This window comes from Takifugu rubripes, chromosome 6 (genome assembly GCF_901000725.2).
Source record: "Takifugu rubripes chromosome 6, fTakRub1.2, whole genome shotgun sequence".
NCBI classification, from domain to species: Eukaryota; Metazoa; Chordata; class Actinopteri; order Tetraodontiformes; family Tetraodontidae; genus Takifugu; species Takifugu rubripes.
The window spans coordinates 10,588,217-10,602,404 of NC_042290.1; the positions used below are offsets into that span (position 1 = coordinate 10,588,217).

At 48.7% G+C, this 14,188-nt stretch overlaps 1 protein-coding gene across 4 annotated transcripts in view; it reads left to right on the forward strand.

The window, feature by feature from the left end:
• unc5cb (unc-5 netrin receptor Cb) overlaps positions 1–14,188 on the forward strand; it is an 87,080-nt gene that overhangs the window by 62,892 nt on the left and 10,000 nt on the right. The window contains exons 5-9 of one of the 4 annotated variants that reach the window (XM_029837691.1): positions 6,016–6,196; positions 7,493–7,660; positions 7,899–8,063; positions 11,328–11,384; positions 13,195–13,386. In XM_029837691.1, coding sequence (XP_029693551.1) covers positions 6,016–6,196; positions 7,493–7,660; positions 7,899–8,063; positions 11,328–11,384; positions 13,195–13,386 — 763 coding nt within the window. The remainder of the gene's footprint in view (positions 1–6,015; positions 6,197–7,492; positions 7,661–7,898; positions 8,064–11,327; positions 11,385–13,194; positions 13,387–14,188) is intronic. The other 3 variants (XM_029837693.1, XM_029837692.1, XM_029837694.1) reach the window with 3 other exon arrangements.

A 14,188-nucleotide genomic window follows, 5' to 3' on the forward strand; every position in this document is an offset into this window, starting at 1 on the left:
AAAGCCGGGAGACACAAAGACCTTTACTTCAGAGTTTCATTACCGAGTATAAATCGGTCAGATGAAGCGAGACAGTGTGAAGTTTAGGGTTTCATTTTAAAGGTTAAACCAAAAAAAAGTTCCCTTCGCTGTTTATCTGTAAACAGCTGTTTATCTGTAAACGGTGTGTTTTGAAAGCCATAGCAGAAGGAGGGGTTGTTTTGTCCTACTGTAGCCTGTCACCAGGGGGCGATGGAGTTCAGCTTCTCTACCTGCAGGCTGTCTGTGAACCCTCCAAAGGTCATGACCTTGGCTTAACCAGCAGCAAAAGAAACCAGATAAAAAAACAACAAGATACAAGAAGCAACACAAACTGCCCATAGCTTGTTTTTAGATGTTTTTTTGATGAAATATCAGCGCTTCAGCTGAAGAAAAGTCCACTATTTCTCAGCTAAGAGGGGCTTGTATCTACTTACTGTAGCAGCTTCAGACAAACCTTTGTCAATAAATCAAGTCTGTGCAATGGGACAAGGAAAATAGTCCATTTGAAAGCATATCTGGGCTGAAATGCTGAAATACATTTGGAGTCTTGGCTTCCAAGCTGAGCCGCTCATCACTAGACAGTTTATATGTAACTGAAATTCTCTGTCTACCAACCCATAACCAATAAAAAAAAGGACCTTTATGAGATGACACCACCACAAATGCTACATTAGCATCATTGTGCTGAATCTAAGTTATTCATTGTGTGTGAATCCACTGAGGCAGGAGACGTGATCAGGCTCAATTCTCGTTCCATCGCTTTGCAAATGAAGCCGTAATGACTCTCATCATCGACTGTTGTGTTGGAAGAAAGAAGATCTAATCCCGCTCGGATAGTTTGCACCCCGGCATCCACCTTCTAGCCACGGCGAGCCATTGAGACGGCAGCGATTACTGCTGATTTTGTCTCGATCCGGGTAATAAGGGGAGGAAACAACAGTTCATCAGGTGACCTTGGTGGGAAAAAAAGAGCTGTGTGTGAGTATTAATGAGCAGAGGGGACAGGAAGCTGCTCCTCAGTCAAACAGGAAGCGTGTTTTTATTAGCATTCCCCCAGGATGGACGGCGTAGGGAGGCCAACTGGTGTCCCAGTCTGCTCTGTGGGCACTCGCCTGTCACTCACCGGATTTTCACGCCGTAGATTTGTTTTACTCTAACGGCTCAACAGTCGGAACCGTTGTCCTCGGAGGCCTTTCTAGTGTTACAGCCTAGCATTCACGTGTAAACCCGAAGGGGGAAGGTGTTCTTGGTTCATATCCTCCATCAGACCACCTTGGAGGTGGAAAAGAAAGAAACATTTGTCTCAATTTGGTTTCAGCTTTTTGGTTTTTTCCTGAGTTTTCTGCTCTGCTTTACTTGACTATTGATTCTTTATTTCAAACAGGCATCCGGAGTCCCACTGAAGGTGATTTGCCAGGTTATATCTTAATGAAAGAGGAAGGAGATTTGGATGAGAGATCTCTCATTTTGGGATCAACTGTATTTTAATTACCTCCCAATGATTATTGAGCTCCTCGCAGCGAACCCAAATGAGTCGATTCCGGTCTTCCTCTCCTTCTGAAGGTTGTGTTATCCCGCCCGCTCACAGGACGCTGGCATCTCGCTCCCTGCCTGCGTCTGCCTCTCTCCCTCGCCGGAGCTTATTATCTAAGCTTTTCATAGATTCCGGAAAAAAAGATTTTTCGGGGAGGGGAGATCAAGGGCAGCATGTACAGTGAGGTAACATACAGACTTTGCAGCTTTTCAAAGCTGCAGCCTTGGCAACAAACTCGAAGCCACTGTAAATATTTCACACAAAATCTGTTTGCAACTGCGGCCAGCTTGTGTTTATCCTCCCCGCCATTGATCTGCTGTATTCATTCCTTGAGAAAAGGGAATTTAAGTTGAATTTAATTACAGTCGTACAGTCTCATCCACAAGGAGGCCGTGATACAAATGGAGGACCCGTTGCACAGCAGGTGGGCACCCATTGGACCGCGATAACAAAGCGCTAGCTGGTTGAGGCTGGTCTTAAACACCCGTCACCTGTCTGCAGCTCCGTCTGCAGGTCCATCGACGTGCACGTGAAAAGCACGTGGCTCATTCCCTCATAAAGGGACAGAAGAATCCGTCTTTTTGAAGGTGTGTCTGACGTGGCTGGAGCAGACCTGAGACAGGGTTTTCTTCCCATCACCGAGGATGCAGAGCTCACAATGACTTCTCTGTAGAGGAGTCGTGCACATTTATGTAAGACATTTTTCTCTCTCCCTGTTCACACCCACCCCCCCTCCTCCCCCACTCTCCGCTGTACACTCTATTTTTTGACACAGCAGCCATGACTAATGACGGGTTTCGCCTTCCACCATTTCTTAACAAGTACGTAGGTAGCGTACAATGAGTCCTGTATACTGGCGTTGCCATAGCAACACACGCAGGGCGTACACCCATGGCTCTGTTGGGCGCAGACCCAGGACCAGTTTAATACTGAGGTGACTGATGAGGAAAGTTGAAGGCAAAAGTCAGCGGTGCTGCTCTACCTGTGGCAACGTGAGCAGGTAGAGGGTGAGTAGGGGTAATCCCAGGGGGATTACAGCTAAAGTATGATAGTGGGGAGCAGAAATATGCTGCCAGATATCACCGACCTGCTAGGACGCTGCAAAAAATTAACAGGTTGTTTGCGGGCGCAAATTGAAAGAGACTTCAAGCTTAATTTGATTTTTTTTTAAAAACCTGAACCAAAATGAAATTAAACAGATTAGATCACAAGGCTTAACTAAAATAAATGTCAGCTATTCAGCTAGTGTAGAGATTTGTGAGATGAGGGGGGGGGTGTTCATTGTACACGCTCAGATCCAGACACCTGAACCCTCTCTGTCACTCTGGTATTTCAGTGTTTGCTTTAAACACTGATAACTTGTCATTTACAAGAAGAGATTAAAGAAACACCCCTAATCCCGTTAAATCCTTAATTCCATCACTTGAGGAAAGGGCTGATTTCAGAAATGACCTGAAATGAAAAGGCTGGAAAAGCTCTTTCTTCAGGCTTCTTCCTTTAATCTCCTTCTTTGAACATGTTTTGTCTTCATCCCTTCAAAATAAAGTCCCCTCTTGGATTAAATATCCTGTCTGAATCCCTCCCACCTCTCCTTGATGGTGCAGGAAGCGTATTTTTGCACATCGTCTCTGACTTCCTGCCTCACCCTTTTGCCCCCTTCAATCCTGCCGCTGCCATCTTTCTTTTTCTCCCTGCCTTGGTGTGTTTGCCCCCCTGTCTGTCACCCCAGCGCCTCTCTATGACAGCTGACATGTGGCAATATTCCTGCGTTAATGACAAGAGATGTGCCAATTACCTCTCCGCCTGTTTCCGTGCCAATCAGACACTAACGAGCTGCGAGCGTGTTTGGGCGCACGTTTGAGCCCCTTGGCATGAGGGGACAAGCGCCCGGGTGAATTTTAATGATATGAAATCTCGGCGTGATTGCAGCGTGGAGATCACCTCTCCTTTGAATCCCAGGCCGTTTAAACGATTCCCAATTACAGGCCAGAGAATAGACGACGTGTCAGCTAACTTCCCGCTCACGTCGAAACTTTTCCCCGCTCCGCCGCTCCATCTCGCTCCCATCGCATCTCCGTCTGCGCTGAAAAGCTCTTTTGTTCAATTTTTAATTACCTGCTCATATAAAAGTGCCCTTGACATATGAATGCGGCACGTCGGGATTGGTGCAAAATTGGATAACCGCCTCTTTGCGCGTCACTGTCAATCTGCGCTCCTGGAAACAGATCTTATACCTCCGGGTGCCGCAGGTGCTCCAGTGAGAGTCCTGGAATACAAAATATCCACGGTTGGGAGAACTCCCGTCGCCTCCCTCATTTACTCGCGGTTATTTGTTGCTCATTAGTTGACATCGTGATCGGGGAATAATGGACACTAAATGAGCGGATTCCTTCATAAACATGCCATCGTGTTTGTCATATTGGTTTTGTTAAGTCACATTAGTCATAATACTTTTATTCAGTATTAAAGATGAATGTTCATATTATGTCACAAGAGCCTGATTTCATAAATATAGTGATGAATTCACAATAATCATTTTAGAGTCCTTGTAATCTAATATATCGCTGGGGTGAGGCATCATGCATAATTTACACAAGTTATTTATTTGTGCAGCAGGATGTTCATAAAAGATGTTTTGAGGAGAAAATGTCTTTTTCATTATGAAGCGGCGTGGCGCTGATTTATTATTGAATTCTTCTGCTGCTCTGGAAGTCGTGACAGATGTCTAACCGCCACCTCAGCAGATGTCACAACAGATTAGGCGAAATGAAACTGAAGCCGGAGCCAATTCAAATAGAACAATGCAGAAGTGTCTAATTATATAAGCCGACGGTGCAGGCGGAGGCCTCGCCGTGGCGCTCCGTGTGAGACTCCCTTTTAAAATAATAGCTGTCAATCAAACGGCGAGAAAAAACAATCGACGTGCGAGTTTTCTCAGGGCGACTCAGAGAGTCGGAGGCTTTTAACACCGATGCTGTTTGTTTTCATTTTTCGTGTTTCCTTTTCACGTGTTCATGCGTCGCTCCTCGGTGATTGGTGTAATAATAACCGTGACAACTGGGTAGCAGAGACAATCGGAACGCCGGAGTCACCTTCCCGTACGGCTGTAAATCACATCACGCGGAGCTTTATTGCTCGTGGTGGTGAAGACGCGGCGATTGGTTTCCTTTTAGTCTCGGGGAAATGGATTCAACCGACAGGGTAGCGGGAAAGAAGAGGGCGTCCTGCGCTGATATTAAAAAGAAAATTAACATTTGCTCGTTCCTGAGTTCATAAGTCACTTTGGTTTCATGAAACAAAGCTGGTGGGACTTTGGACGCAGCGTAGGCTGTTTCTATGCTAACAAACGCTTGGACGGCAGCGTCGGAGCAGCATTAGAGGGTCATTTATATTGGATTTGGCTGCGTTTCACCAGCTAACTTCTAATTAAAGTGGTTGTGGTCTGTGGCGCCTCCTCCAGCCCTCTGCTCACGCTGTAGTGAGGAGGTGATTTCTGGGTGACCCGTTCCTGTTAGAGTTCCCGCCGGAGGCCGCGCACGGTCGGAGGCTGTGAAGAGGTCAGAAATGAACCAGAAGTCTGACGATCTTGGTTTCCGTCGCGGTCAGGCCAGCCAAGCGCGGGGACCCGGACCGGGCCCCAATCTGCTCATCTGCACTTCTGAGAAGGTTCTGGCAGTGCTGCTCCAACAATGGCGAGCCCTTTGGAGGTGCTCGCACCGCCACGTGTTGCTTCTACGATGCGTTAAGCTTCCACAGCAACGAGCCCACATGCTGTTTTGTCTTGGCAGATTCTATATCGGGTTATTTTGGAGATACTTTATCTCTGGTGAGAAAGACCCTTTATAAACATCCAGCTTATCTCCGCCTGTACAGCTCTTTTAGACTTATCTCCCATCAGCCACTGCTCCTTGTGGGATATCACGTAATACACAGGAAGTTAGTTATTTTCCCAGCATCACTTTTTCCGTGCTGGGCCGAGAGACAATGTTTGTGATTCTTTTTCTAAACCTTTACACCCCTTTAAAAGGCAAGAGATCTTGGTGATTTACAGCCAAATAAAGGCTGTAAATGGTCCCTTGATCTGCGCTAGCGCCGGGAGTTCAATATCGCCATCATTTAGAGAAATGAACCTCATAAGGAAAGGTCAGTCAGCCTCTCAGCTTGGGGAAGCGTGTAGACGCTCGTTGTAAAGCTGCTGTTACTGTAGCGCTTTGTTCTAGCGGGAGTATAAAAGAGCATGATAGATATTGACTTTTTTCAGCGCCACCTTGGAGACATAAACAATTGTGCCTCTAATCGTGGCCCCTAATCGCAGCTTTCAGGGGCGAGACAAGACAAAACCGCCGCTGTTTAAGCTCTTAACTGTGGTTTTTTTTCCCCCTGCAATGTGCTGAGGCTGTGGCGTGAAAGCGCTTGTCTTTGATGCGTCCTTCCTCTCGTGTCGCCCTTCTCTTCCTCAGGTGGAGTGGTTAAAGAACGAGGAGGTCATCGATCCAGCAGACGACAGGAACTTCTACATCACCATCGACCACAACCTGATCATCAAGCAGGCCCGCCTCTCCGACACGGCCAACTACACCTGCGTGGCTAAAAACATCGTGGCCAAGAGACGCAGCACCACGGCAACGGTTATCGTCTACGGTAACATTTCGCCGTTTTGACGTTGAGAAGTTGTTTGCATCCTGTGAGACTAAATATAAAGCACACTTTAAGAAAACGCCACTCTCTGCTGGAGCTTAACAGCCATTTTGCTCCGGGATGAATATCTGCGAACGCCCCGAACTGCAAACGCGCTGCTGATGTGGCTGAGCCGTACTTAAACAGACCCCCCGCTGCGGACTCACACAGGCTCGCCCACCTTCTCCCTCGCGTCACATAAAATGAGCGGTGCTGCGCCGCAGGGCGCCACAGTCTAACTTCAGCGTCTGCTGGAGGCCATGCACGCTCCGAGGGGGTAAAGAGGCAGAACACAGGCAAACTCCTTCAAGCCCTGACAGTCACCAGGCTTTTCTACACCTGACATGTCCGACCGTCATCAATGAATCACTATTAACGAATTCTGACATTAAATTAGCTGAATAAGGAAGACCTGCCCCTAGAGGAGGAGAAAAGCACTGCAGCTGTAGGGGGAGGCCAGAGTAGTAAGCTGAGGAATCACGGCACCTGAAGGGAGGACGCCGTGCGCGTGAAGAGCGTAACGACGAGCGCGTGATTTCAGGGACGGGGATTGCTGCGTAAGTGTCGAGAGGCTGCTTTGAAGTCGGCTCATCCTTGAGAGAGCAAACAGCCGCCCACAGCAACATGCTGCGCCGCCCGTCCCGCTTTAGTCCAAACGGGACGCTCGTGTGTTAACGCGGGCTTCTGCCGCACGCATCAGCCCCTCAGAAGTTTTAAGAGCAATATTTTTTTTTAGCCCCGATGTCTCCGTGTCACAATGGAAGAGGAGCTGGCGGAGAGGAGGAGGAGGATCCGTAATCCGTGGAGGAAACAAAGCGGGCCGTGAAGAAATGTTTGGGCTTTGGCCGCCTTCCCCACTCAGACCAGCGTTCTGGGCCTCGCTCATAAGCATGTCGCTGTTGAAAGTCGCTGTTGAAAGTCGCTGGCTCCGGGGGAGGGGGCCCCCCGCTTCCACCATCTGAAATGCCACAGACTCGTTCTCAGCCACAAGCTCTGGTGTCACTCCGAACTGGATTTAGTCGTTGACAGAGATGGATGAGAGAGGGAAGAGGGGCGTTAGGAGGAATCAGTGAATGGAAAATGCTGCAATCTGACCGGGAAGGCAAAGTAGCCGATGAGGATTTAAGGCTCAAGTCGCAAAAAGTCAAAATATACACATTAGCAGGGGGGTGGGGGTAGCCTTTGGCCCTTAAAACCTGAGGAATGTTGCCCTTACCAAATAAATATCACGGTAATGCTCCGTCTCTGTTTAACCCACAGTTAACGGAGGATGGTCCACGTGGACCGAATGGTCCGTGTGCAACAGCCGCTGCGGCCGCGGTTTCCAGAAACGCACGCGCAGCTGCACCAACCCCGCCCCGCTCAACGGCGGCGCCATCTGTGAAGGTCAAGGCATCCAGAAGCTGGCGTGTAATCCTCTCTGCCCAGGTAACAACGGGATATTGCAATAATGTTGGAAATAGCGGGGGAATGGCACCCTAACGACTTTTAAAGCATTTGATGAGGCTCTGTGTCTGCGTATTTCGCCCCACCTTTACGTGTGTTTCTCTCCCGCGTGTCTTCTGATCGCACCTCCGCCCACCCACCTGTGCGATCCGCATTTTCCTCATCCCATCTGCAATGTCATCCGCTCAACCCCCGTCCGTCCTTGTCTGTCGCGTGCTAGTGGATGGCCTGTGGACAGAGTGGAGTAAGTGGTCCACCTGTGGGACAGAGTGCACCCACTGGAGGAGGAGAGAATGCAGCGCTCCGACACCCAAAAACGGGGGGAAGGACTGTGAGGGCATGGTGCTCCAGTCCAAGAACTGCACCGATGGGATGTGCATGCAGAGTGAGTACCCGACTCATCCTCCGCTCCGCTCCGCTCTCTGTCCGGCGCTCTGTCCTGTTTCCCTCTGCTCTCTCATCGCCATCACGCCACCACATGACGCTCAGTCACGTTGTTCCGCCCAGGAACAACAAAATCTGCTCAGAACACATTTCTCTCCATTGTCTCGGGTCTATTTATGTCAACGTCCTTGCGTGCATGCGCGGGTTCAAATGTTAGTGTGTTTGGGAAAAAGAAAAAGCCTTGACCACACGGGGAGGCTAAGCAATTATCCCTGCCACAGGGGCAACTCTTGGCTGTTGTTTTGGAAGTAATAATAAGTGCTGACGTTGTAATTGCTCTGAGCGGGGGTCAGCTACCAGGCAGCCTTGATCACCACCTTAATTCTAAGAACTCCTCGCGTCCGACGAGAGGATGCGCGAGGCCACAAAATGCCGACAATTACATGTGTTGGAAGCAGCCAGCCAGCATTGTGTGTAATAATCTCCTCAGAAACGGCTCCAGGACGGGTTTTTCGTCTCTTAAATCAAATTTCTTCTATCACTTTTATTGTTTTGTTGCTTCACAAAAGCGAAAAGGCCAAGTTTGTGGTGCAGCCAGATTTTTTTTTCTCTCTTCCTTTTCTCTTCAGGCAAGCAAACGATTTTCTGCTTCTCATTCATCCACGCAAGTGGTTTAGGGGTGCCAAAAAGCCCACTGCTTCCTCTCTGCACCAACAAACAGGGACTGGAATCTTGCAGCGCTGTTGAGAAGCTACACGTTTGACACCTTTTAATTGAGCAGAAATACACTTTTATTCTATTTTCCAATACAGTAAATGACTTCATCTCTGCACCAATGCTAATAATAAAATAAGCTGCTTGGTGTAAGTTTAATCCATTTCTCTAGGACAGTTTCCATCCAAAGCAAACAGCAGAAAACTCTGACTTCAGTGTGCGGTGATTTCATTGAATATTGCCATCAGAGGAATGCATTAGCTAATTTTATAGCCAAGGTCATATGTCTGCTGTGTGGAGGAACATTAGGGAGCAATCTTTCAGATGATTTACTCTTATTTGTCCTATTCATTTTATTTGGCTTCCCTGTGCGGCACAACACGGGCTCGTCCGGTACTTCCCCGCCCAGCCGCACGCCCTCTGCGCCTCAGCCCATCTCTGAAGCATTAGTTTGCTGCAGATGGATGGCCAGCAGAGAATATAAAGCCGTAACGATATAGATTTAGGATCATTTCAAGGATTGATTTTTTTTTCAGGAAGCTAAGAGGGTGAAGCCACTTATGTCAATGCTAATGACCATTTCCACTAGCATTCAGGAGATCGGCCCATTATCTAAAAGCCCACATTATGGCAAATATGATTGGGATGGAGGTTGTGTGCAATCTGAACTCACCCCGGCCTGCTGATTTGCTGCCTCCCGTGGAGGGTTGGGCCCGGAGCGAACGCGCCTGTGGATTCCGTTGCACCTTGATCTTATTTTCACATGTTTGAATTTATTTAAATCACTCGCAATCGCGATCCACTGCAGAGATCTGCCGCAGCAATTTGATACGGCCACAGCTGGAGATAGAAGTTGCGATGCTGCAGCCTCCGGTGCTGCGCGCCGACAACACGACCCGAGTCAAAAAGGAAAGGGTTTTGTCATAATTGACTTTGCAGCTTGTTTATCGCATTTCGACAGGCGAGAACTTTGGGAGCCGGCTTTAACAAAGTTAGTCAGATTGATCTGGAGAGGCTGCAGTCTGCTCAGACAGAAGCTAACTCGACACAGAAATGTAGTTTTCACAGTTCACTGGCGCTGACCCCACCAGATCCCCATTTGGAACTCCCTCTGTCTCCCTCTCCTCCGTGCCGTTGTTGTTTTTCAAGTGTTTGGTAACCCTGCACCCAGACATGACGTTTTCTTGACATATTGATGTTGGGAAACGGGAGCATGCACTCCTGCAAGGGCAAACGCTCCATAGCAGGACTGGAAAAAGCTCAGCTATAAGTTATTGGCACCACATTTATTCGTCCTAAAACGTCCTGGTTAATCAGGATCACCAGACAGTCAGGATAAACATGCGATTATGTTATTGCTAACATAGAAGAGGTCGTCATTAACGGGCTCAAATGCTGGTATATGGAACGCGTTTTGAGCGTAGCGGTGAATATCGCGTTTGGCCAAAAATCCCCCCTCCGAGACGCAGGAATAAACATATGGCTCCCATAAAGATGACATCATTTTTGGAAGTCTCCCCACTTCAAGGAAGTCATGGCTGGAACACAAACAGTGATTTCCTGTCCCCCTTCTTCCCCAGATCTGTGTTGTCAGGAAAGAATAATCTTTGTCTGTGTGGCGACCTGAGGTTTCCCTCCGAGCCCACCCACTGAAGCGGGCTTTTACTCCAGTCCTGCTGTAGGCGGACGGATGAATAGGAACGGCGCGGGATGGGCTGAAATGGGCCATCAGTTAGAGGGACCCGGAGAGCCACTGGGCCTGCTCGGGCCCAGCCTCCCCGCTGCCTGATTACACGTACACGCCAGCTCCATCTATCACGCCATTGATTTTGCTGTCGGCCTGCTTGTCTGCCCATGGCTCTCTCCCTCACCAATAAGGTCTTCATTGTTTGTATAGATGTTTATGGATGTCCTGGAGAGGCTGAATATTATGTGTGCTGGCGCGACGCCGCTCTCCACTTTTACATAATCTGACCACAATAAAAGCACCAAGATAGGCGGCTAAAAAAAGCCCCTCCGTGAACAATTGTTTCCCAAATCTGCGTCCCTCAACCCTTGTTTTTCTGTCTCCTGCTGAAAGTGTTCCTGTGGTTCCGTGCACTATTCCTCCATCCGCCTCCTGGTGACAGACGCAGGGCTGCTGCTTCTATTGACTCTGCTGGAGCTCACACTTTATCAGCCCCCCCCCCCCCCCCCCCCCCCCCCCCCCTCACCTGCTGCCGCCGCCGAGGCACTAAGCCAGGTTGATGGATCGTGCCACTCCTGCACGGATCCTCCGTGCCCTCCCAGCACCCCCCTCCTCCCATCCAACCCACTCCTTTCATCCATCTCTATACTCTAAACGTTCTTCTGGAGAGGAGGGGGGTGAAATCAAGAAAGATCGCTTCCCGTGTCCCATCGCTCCCGCTCACGAGTTCGTCGCTGTCTCATATGTTGAGTTTGTTTTTCTGTTGCTTTACATTTAATTTTCATCATCCCTCTCCTGTCCCTGCCACCCCCCCCGCCCTCCTCTTCCTCCTCCTTCCACCCGAAACCCCCTCCTCTCTTTAAGGTTCCTTGTATCAGAAGTCATCAGAGGCAAAAGACAGGAGTGATTTTGGGAATTCATGTGAGTTCTTTTACTTTCGTTAATATTATTTCTTCATCTGGTGTCTCTTTAATCCCTTTTTCTGTCAGTGTGTGTGAGCATCTTTTATTTTTCAGTCCCTTTTGTTACAGATAACAGCCGGAGGGCATTTCTCCTTTTGATTTCTCTTCTTTCTCTCCTGCCTCTGCGCCGTGTTAGATCTGACACTGTCCGTCCTGTTGCTCCTGACGCGCCATCAGACAGTTTAACCCGCCGCCACCGTGCACATCCCCCATATTTCCCCTGTTCCTGTAGCAAAATCTCGGCGTCATCTCCGAGGATGGAGTGTTCAATAATCCCTTTCATTTCCATTTCTTGTACTTTTCCCTCTCCGACAATGGCTCACGTTCAAAGGGACGTATTAATCTAAGCGCTACATTTTAATGCGCACACTTAGCAGGTTGCTGCCTTTATCATCAAAGCGTGGACGGGGGAGTGTTGGACCGAGGGGATATATGTTAAATAACTCGCAGATGAAGACTTTCATCACTGCCAGTCTGTGTTGGAGGATTAGGAGGGGATATATCCTGACACTCGTTTTTAAGGTGACGTCTTAGTTGAGACTGCAGAGGGGAGGATGAAGTCCAGGCTGAGGACTCAATGCTTTCAAACACAGCAGCTAAAAGAACGGTGATTAAATTAAATTTATTTAATGAGTAGATTATGCATTTAATACACTGTGACGGGGAGGAAGGATCCGTCTATGCGAATAAAAGTAACTAGAGGTTAAAACAAAAGCTTCTTGGAGACCTTGTGGCAACCTGTCACAAATGCTCGTCTTTGTCTCGTTTCCTCCTTTGTGAAGGAGAACACAGGCGACACAGATTGAGCGCCATCTGTATTCCTGAGATGCATGAGGCTAATTTGCACAAATTCCCCACCATCGTGCCGGCCCTCAGAGCCGTGCATGGATCTGCCTGATGCTGCCATCTACTGGTGCAGAGCCACTCGCCTCCTCAAACACACTCACAAATGCACGATTCCCAAATATCAAGCACAACATTAGCTCCTCACAACGAAGCACTTTTATGGCATTTGCTCTCAGAAAGGCCCCAGATGCATTTTTTTTTAACTTCCAACCGTGCGGACGTGCAGGTTCACACATGCCTTCTGGCATTTCACTGCCGCTAAAGGACGGTTTCTGGCCATTTGTCAGCTCAGTGACAGTTTACCAAACACCACAGAGGGTTTGGGCTGTCAGTAGACTTCCATTTAAAGGTCTGAACTGGAGAGATTGCCCATCTCTGTCCGTGTGTCTGACAGTTGGCAGTTCCATTCCAGGGCTACTAATCACAGAGGTTTCTCCAGCTGGAAAATGGACAGAAAGTCTCCGAGAGGGACGGAGATGAAAGACGATTTGAGAAATGCAAGCGATGTCTAGATTTTATCTTCAGAACAAAGACAGAGCCGGGCTCTGAGCTCCATCACGGCGCAGTAATTTGAAGATGAAAACATCTCTATCTGGGTCTTGAGAACATTTGATCTGGCTTCTGAGCCTGCTTGTTAGGACAGTGTGTCATTGGGTTGCGGCGGCGCAGCTGCCCTTATCAGACGCGCGGCTGCGCGGCGAGTTTATCGCCAGTATCTCTTACTGATCTATTATCTTTATGATGCATGTGGCACAAAGACCTCTCCAAACCACCACAAAAGAAATACAATTGAGCAAAAAGTTATCTGTATGAATTTATATTCCAATCTATAGTGGCTAATATGCAATTGCTTTGCCGTTAACTTAAAGACCTTTTCTGCCCTTTCCACAACCTCCTCTCTCTTTCTCCCCTTCCTCCCCCAGTGGCCCCCAGTACAGATGACGTGGCTCTCTACGTGGGCATCGTCATCGCCGTGATCATGTGCCTGGTTATCTCGGTGGTGGTGGCGCTCTTCATCTACAGGAAGAACCACCGCGACTTTGACTCTGACATCATCGACACCTCCGCCCTCAACGGAGGCTTTCAGCCAGTCAGCATCAAGAACGCTCGCAAAGGTAGAACAGGAAGTCTCTGCTTTATGTTCCGAGCTCACATGACTGCGTTGCAGCAATTATTATACCATATCATTATCATGTGCGTATGTGCATGCGTGTGTGTGTGTGCATGTGTGTGGCACATCTGGCTGGTTTGGAGCTGTTTGTATTGGCACCACTGAGCTGGGAACACACGTACTCTAGAGGATATGAATGCAAATGTGCCACTTTGCAGATGACCAGGGACCTTGTGGATGAAGTAAACACAACGCAGAGCAGAATAGGTGATGATGAAGCCATTAAAATGCCTGTCCTCCAGAGGGGAGGCCCTCACATGCCCCCTCATTAGGGTGTAATAGGGCCACTGTGTATGTTGCATATTATTCTGTAATTAGTGGTGGGCTGCTGACGCGGGGCTTAAACGGAAGCCTGTAAGGACGAGGACGGGAGGCAGCGAGCAGGTCAGGAACGTGGCTGGCTAAAGTTCCTATCGTTCTTCCATTTCTGTGACATTCTCTGGCGTCACTTGGAACTTTGCGTCTAAAAGGCAGCGGAGGAGCTGGAGGACAGCAAACTCCCACTGATAGCGCTCAGCCCACTCAGCCCCGCTCCTCAATGCTCATCTTTGTAGCGGGTAGAGCGAGCGCTCCCGCCGCCATCTGTTCCTGGCAGATCCCAGCTGTGTCTTTAACTCCTCTGACTGAGTAATGTTTCATGGTGCTGAAGTGGACTTCCCTAATGAGTGAAAAACAAACGAGTGAACAACCGCGCAGCCGTCTTGCTGATTGCTGCCAGCACTTCATTTCCTTGTGGTTAGTTTGGT